We start from the raw sequence: 7,148 nt of genomic DNA, 5'->3' as shown, positions 1-7,148 counted from the left end.
TATAAAAATACCCTCTATATTTTTTAATTTTGAGAAACAATTATGTCTTTGACCATATTTATACAAATATTAAAAATCATTGCTAATACTATGACTTACTATGTATTAGTTATATCAAATATAATATATAATTTATATACAAAAATAATGCGAAGCTTTGTGCATTACTAATTTCTGGTTTGATAATAACTCCTACCAAACGACCCCTAAATAAACACTGCACGTTAAAGAGAAGAAAACATAAGTATAAGGGAGGGAGCAAAAAAGCTGAGTGTCAGTATGGCGTGCATAACATAGCAAATTGGGTGTCTTAATCACTACAAACTGAAAAAAGGAAGAATAGTCTCCCACTTTGCCCTGAAAAATCATAAGTGAAAATACAGAAAAAAATAAACTTTAGTAAAAGAAGCAACAAGAATAGGAAAAAGGGTAATTAAAGAAAAAAAAAGAAACAAATACTCTCAAATATGCTGCTTTTTTTTAGTTTATCCTTGATAAGAAATAGTAAAATAGAAAATTCTGATACCAAAAAGTTGTTTGTGCTGATTCCAGCAAAACTGGTAAGCACATACTAGCAAATCTTTGCTTTTTGGGCTATTTTGTTCTGCATTTCTTGTACTTCTTTTTCCCCAGCTACTGGAAACAGGATACTACAACTCATTTTCTTGATGCTCCTCACGTTATTATGGTGGCTTTATTTCTGCTTTGTTGGTTTCTGTGTTTCTTTATTTTCTCTCACACCCCCCCCCCCACACACACACTTCTGCATGTGGGTTTTTTGATTTTTTTCGTTTAAACTTCTGTAAAAAGTAGTTCTTGAACAAGTTTTGGGATGATATTTTTGTAGGTATTTTTCCTTTTGCTTTGATATTAGTCTATTTGAAGTAAATTTCTTGTGTTTCTACATAGGGGGTTTCATGTAAATAGCAAGTCTTGGGTTTTGTTGGGTGTTTACAAAGAGAGTGGCCTTTGGGTTGTGTCTTTCAAATGCATAGTTAAACATAACGAGAGTTCTCTGAATTTTTTCACATTTTTTTACTGGCTAGATTTCTGCTGTCTGAGTTGATTCTTTTTGCTTCCGCAGATATTATTCGTAGCTGATGTTTGATTTTGTCTTTGAATAATATATTTTAATCTATGCTTCTATTTATTCTTGTGATCTTCTCATTAATTTTATGTTCTTTTTCAGCTTTGCAAAACTATAAAAGATAGATGCTTGCTGTCTCCTGTTTAGGTGGTTCCTTCAACTGATACCGAGATGCTGTTTTCCGTTGCAGGTTCTTCAAATCTCCCACCTTTCAATTAAAATAACAATAATATTTTACAATTTCTGGATTTACATGTGATTTCTGGTTGAAAGTTTGGATCTTTTCAAGACCCCATTTTTAGTTTCTCTCTTCTGTGTGGCCTATATATATATATATATATATATATATATATATATTAAGAAAAACCATTTTGTGGAAGAAACAGGGAAAGAGTAAAGTGAGTGTGTATGTGTGAGAGAGAGAAAAAGAGTAAAGTAGTATTAAAGAAAGAGTGAGAAAAATGGATGCTAGTGTGTGTGTGTGTGTGTGAATAATTTAGTGAAGAGAGTCAGTTGTTTATGTCTCCTGAGCTGAAAGGGAGACTCCGGGGTCAGTGGGCTTTGCCGCCGACCAAGGAAACAATCTCTTAACTTATGGCTCTCTTCCCATTTAAGTGAACCCTCTTTTCTTTCTTTAAATTAAACAAACTGCACTTAACCATTCTCTTCTTCTTCACTTTCTCCTAAGTTATCTCCTCCTGCTTTTGTTTACTTTCAAGATTCGGTTATACTAAGCAAATACTATATCTTTGAGATCCCATTTAAGATTAGGTCATACTAAGCAAATACTATATCTTTGAGATCCCATTTAACCTTTCCTCTCTCTCTCTCTCTTGAAGTTGAGGAAGTTGGTTATATTCAGTAATTTGGTCCCCCCACCTGGATTCTTTCATTTTTACCATTTTTGGAGTCCTTATTGTCCTTGGTTTCAGGTTATGTTTGAGCATTGGGAATATCAGGTTATGAACACAGGGTACTGTTTGATTTTTTACAGTGATTAGTTGAGTAGTAAGGAAGTATAATTTCTCAAGTGTGAACAACAAGACGCAGAGATCCCTTGAGTTGCGAAGATGAAGTTCATGAAACTTGGATCCAAGCCTGATACCTTTCAGTCAGATGGGAACAATATCAGGTCAGATCTTTTGCTAGCTTCTTTTATTTTAATTTTTTGGAAGAAAAAAACCTCTTTTTCCTTGATGAATGGTCATTCATAGCTGTTTTGTTTTGCAGAATTGTAACTGATCTTTTCATATTGATAAGAAAATTAATTAGTATTTCCCATTTTTTGTGTATCTGGTGTCACTTGTCAATTAATTGGCATCCATTTACTTGTGGTCTGTCCTGTATTAGAGTAGTGATTTTTTTGGGGGGGTTGGGGGGTGGGAGTAGTTATATGTGCTTTTAGAAATTGGTTCGAGGGATTATATTTGTTGGTTTCTTCTTATCCCTAATTCATCTTTTCCTTAAAACTATTCTATGACTTTGGTTTTATTACTGTTTAATTTCCATTTTTGATAATACTTAGGGCAGCAGGAGAAGTCAAACCCTGGATAGAATTTTAGGAAATTTCATCGCTTTGCGTTTGTATGGTAACAGGATGGTGTTTTCTTGAGAATTGACCACTTTTACTGTTGTGAATCTTTCACCTAACAAAAGATGGTCAAATAAACTGTTGTTCCTAAACAAAAAAAAGGAAGGTTTTTCAGCCATCCGGAGTTTCCAGTTCAACATTGCATGCAATATTTTGCATTATATATTTCTCTTCTTGGTCTCAGCTATTGGTTTGAAAAGCATTATACCTTGTTCTCCGAGTAGAGAATCACAAAGTTGGATGTCAGTAATAGTTGAATCGGGAGTTGGCTGCGCCAAATTTCATAATGCAAGTTCTATTAGATCCAAAAATAAAATATTAAAAATTCATAGTGCAAGTTCTTTGTGTCAGTAGTCGGTATAAGCATTACCATAAAAAAATAGTTGGTGTGGTCATATTAGCACAAACATATTTAAGAGTAGTAATAACTATTTCTAAGAGTAAAGGATTTGAATACTTTATGATAGGGACAGGTAAAACTATATATGTGGCTCTTCATTTTTTTGCTCTGGTTTTAGGAAGCTGAATTATGTCAACAAGTTGAAGCCTAATCAGTTTAGGTCTGATGACCCATACATGAATGATGCAACCTTGTTTACTTCATTTTATGTCTTGGGCTGACAGATGAGGGTCATCAGACCTTATTTGTGCCAAACTAAGATGAAATATGTACCTTCTAGTCAGTTTTGAAAGAGAAGATTAGTGTCGTTTTATTTGGATGAGGTAGAATAACAGTATGGAAGAGAAAGGCTGGATGAAGTGGACTTCTTTCATTTTGAATCACTGTAATTCAACTTGTAGAAACCACAGCATCGCAGCATCTGTGCAATCATTAAGTCTTCTCCAATTTCTCTCTTCTCAATATGTTAGTCTTGGGATATCTGCGAATACTCTCTGTATAGATATGGTCATAGCCTTTAATTGCCTTAACAATGTTATTGTTTTATACTGTTTAGACTCGTTTCGATTGTACTGACAGATTTTTGATGCAGATATGTTGCTTCGGAGTTGGCCTCTGACATCACGGTTAATGTCGGAGATGTAAAGTTTTACTTGCACAAGGTACAGTAATTTAACAAGTACAGTATTCTCCTTGTTTCAAGCTTTATTTTTGAAAAGTTATGCCATCTGGACTCGAGAAAATGAATAATTAAGCATGCATTTGTCTTGTTTGGCTTTTCTTTTTTCTTTCCTTTTTGCTGTGTCTTTTAGGGTCAGGGAGTGTTACTACATGGAATGATGGTACAATCCCTTGAAGGAGTAAAAGGGATCCTTTTCTCCTGAAGGTGGGAGGTCCAAATCTAGTAAAGCTTGTGGTTACTAGTTTTATTTATCCACCACTTACATTCAAATTGAGATGAATATGTTTTCTACGTCTGTGCATGAGCCTCGAGTGTAAAAGGCACCTTCAAAAACTTTTTGTTACTTATGATGTACTTGGACTGATAAGTAGCGCTGTAGCAGTTGTTCAGCATTCCCATAAGTTGTACTGTATGAATAAATTTATGATGCTAATTTTCATGAAACAATTGTTTAAACTACTTTTCATCTTTGAAGTATCCTAAGCAATTGAAATGCCTTAATTTACCTCCTAGACTTGTTTAGTTGGCCATAATTGAACTCCTAGTACTCATTCTTTGCTGAAAATGGCTATGCAGTTTCCTCTTCTGTCCAAGAGTACCTCTTTGCAAAAGCTGGTTGCTAATGCAAGTGAAGCAAATTGTGATGATGTTCACATTCATGACATTCCTGGAGGACCTACTGCCTTTGAAATATGTGCCAAGTTTTGTTACGGCATGACTGTTACACTGAATGCTTATAATGTCATTGTAGCAAGGTGTGCTGCTGAGTATCTGGGTATGCATGAAACTATTGAGAAAGGAAACCTTATTTACAAGATTGATGTTTTCCTGAACTCGAGCATTTTCCGGAGCTGGAAAGATTCAATAATAGTTCTTCAAACTACTAAGTCTCAGTCACGTTTGTGTGAAGAACTGAAGTTGATCAGCCACTGCATTGATGCTATAGCTTCCAAGGCTTCAATTGATGTTGACAGAGTGGATTGGTCCTATACATATAACCGGAAAAAGCTTCCAGAGGAGAACGGAAATGATCCTAATTTGAACGGTATTAGAAGCCGCATGGTGCCAAAAGATTGGTGGGTTGAGGACTTAAGTGAGCTTGAAGTTGATTTATATAAGCGGGTAATTGTCACCATTAAAAACAAAGGCATTGTTTCCTCTGAAGTAATTGGAGAAGCTGTGAAAGCTTATGCTTATAGAAGGTTTCCAGGCTTTAATAAAGGTGTTTTCCAGTTCAATGATGTCTCCAAATGTCGTGCAATATTGGATACGATTGTATGGCTATTGCCCTCTGAGAAAGGCTGCGTCTCTTGTAGTTTCTTGTTAAAACTGCTGAGAGCATCAATTTCACTTGATTCTGGAGAAATGGCAGAGGCAGAACTAGTTAAAAGAATAGGGCAGCAATTGGAGGAGGCTTCTATAAATGATCTTTTGATTCGAGCGGCAGATGGGGAAGGAACCTTGTATGATGTCCATGTCGTCCAGAAAATACTTGAAGTGTTTATGATGCGAGATAAGGATTCTGAACCTCAGCTAGAAGATGGAGATGAAATTCAGGAGATCCGAAAGCCTGGGATTTTATCGGAAGCTTCAAAACTGATGGTGGCAAAGCTAGTAGATGGATACCTTACTGAAATTGCGAAAGATCCTAATCTCCCTTTGTCAGCATTTGTTGGTCTAGCTGAGATGGTATCCAATTTTCCTCGACCCGGTCATGATGGTATCTATCGCGCAATTGATATGTACCTTAAGGTGAGCGTTTCTCTTGAATTCTACATAAAGTTGCATAGTTGAAATAAATCTCTTGAATTGTGCATACAATTGCATAGTTGAAATAACTAGCTGATATCTTTCCCGCCACTCGCGATTAGAATTTCAACACTGACATGGGAAAAGAACTGTCTGCATCTATGCTATCTCAAATATATAATTATGCAAATATATTAGTTATTAGGTTTGGAGCTATGTTCGTATATACAGTGTTAATGCTTTTAGGATGGTTAGTTTAGTCGTTTTCTTATGGAAAGAAGCACACCTATCAAAACTGCAGCAAATTAAACGCGGTGCATACAAACAGATGGTATTGGGGGTAAAAGTGATGGAACTCTAATCAATGAATGCCTTGTATGTACTTATTGAACTCTGTTGTTGGTGTAGGAGCACCCTGGAATCAGCAAGAGTGAGAGGAAGAGAATTTGTAAGCTAATGGACTGCAAGAAGCTCTCTGTGGATGCTTGTATGCATGCTGTGCAAAACGAGAGGCTTCCCCTTCGTGTTGTTGTGCAAGTGCTCTTTTTCGAGCAAGTCAGGGCTAATGCCTCGTCTGGGAGCAGTACTCCGGATCTGCCCAAAGCAATTAGGGAACTTAACAGTGCTTCATATGGAAGTTCAAGATCTGCAACAACTAATACAGAAGAAGATTGGGATGCTGCAGCCTCTGCAGAAGAACTCAGGGCCTTGAGAGGAGAGCTTGCAGCCTTAAGAATGGGAAATGGAGGAACAAACGACAAAGCTAATGGCGATGCCAAGAGTCAAGCAGACAGGGCTGCCATGAGTAGAATGAAAGGTTTGCTCATGTCAAAGAGGATCTTCTCGAAAATCTGGTCGAACAAAGGAGGACAAGGGGAGAATAGTGGCTCAGATTCGTCCGAGAGTCTTGGATCTGCTAACTTGGAAGAAGCTAAGTCTACACCTTCAAGAAAAGGAAGGCATTCAGTTTCTTAGTTCTAACAGCTTAAGGAATGTACTCTTGGTGCCTTTTTTTGATGGGTTTTTCTTAATTGATATTAGCATGTCAAAAAGACTAGTCCTCTTTCTCTGAAGTCCTCTAGAAGAAAATGAAGGATATAGTTTGACAAGAGGAGGAAATGAAGCCTCTTATGGGCCAACAAACAGAAGTTTATTGTATAGATGTTCTAACATTTAGTTGTCCATGCGAAAAATTAGGTGGCTCTTCAATTTTAGGACTCTAAGGTATGCTAGTACCATAAGAAATATTACTGTGAATTTAATTAGGCTTATGCATGAAATGCACAGTGCGGGCACTCAAATGTGTAGCTTTTGCACAATGTCTTTCTCCACAAAGCAATGATGAATGGCAAAGGTAAGTTTATTTTATATATACTACTGCAATTCAAGCCCCAGAGATCAAAACACTGTACAATTCAAGTTGCTATTTGTTCTGTGTTTTTTTTTTTTTTTTAATTCATTCGGTTTCTTGAGCTCCCTTATTTAGAGTTCACTTTTTTTAATCATTCAATACAAATACTGCTGCTTCAAATTATAGCAACTAAACTCTTCATCAAGCTACACAATTGAATTGTCTGACAATTTATTACAACTCATGAAAATCATCTGATATTCATGTTTTTTTTCTTCTTTTTTTCTT

At 36.1% G+C, this 7,148-nt stretch overlaps 1 protein-coding gene across 10 annotated transcripts; it reads left to right on the top strand.

Moving 5' to 3' along the window:
• The first annotated feature begins 245 nt into the window (after nt 1–245).
• Nucleotides 246–6,884, top strand: LOC107798608 (phototropic-responsive NPH3 family protein NPY2). 10 transcript variants are annotated; one of them, XM_016621628.2, is made up of 6 exons: nt 246–560; nt 1,190–1,277; nt 2,082–2,219; nt 3,671–3,740; nt 4,337–5,512; nt 5,918–6,884. In XM_016621628.2, exons 3-6 carry the CDS (start codon nt 2,158–2,160, stop codon nt 6,482–6,484), a joined length of 1,875 nt encoding a protein of 624 aa, XP_016477114.2. In that variant the 5' UTR covers nt 246–560; nt 1,190–1,277; nt 2,082–2,157; the 3' UTR covers nt 6,485–6,884. The 10 variants fall into 10 exon arrangements, with proteins under 10 accessions (XP_016477114.2, XP_075094292.1, XP_016477113.2 ...); XM_075238191.1 differs by having other exon boundaries at nt 378–560; nt 2,020–2,219; XM_016621627.2 differs by lacking the exon at nt 246–560 and adding an exon at nt 566–688.
• The last annotated feature ends 264 nt before the right edge of the window (nt 6,885–7,148 follow it).

Source organism: Nicotiana tabacum, chromosome 19 (assembly GCF_000715075.1).
Source record: "Nicotiana tabacum cultivar K326 chromosome 19, ASM71507v2, whole genome shotgun sequence".
Taxonomy (NCBI): Eukaryota; Viridiplantae; Streptophyta; class Magnoliopsida; order Solanales; family Solanaceae; genus Nicotiana; species Nicotiana tabacum.
This window is presented reverse-complemented; position numbering and strand designations above follow the sequence as displayed.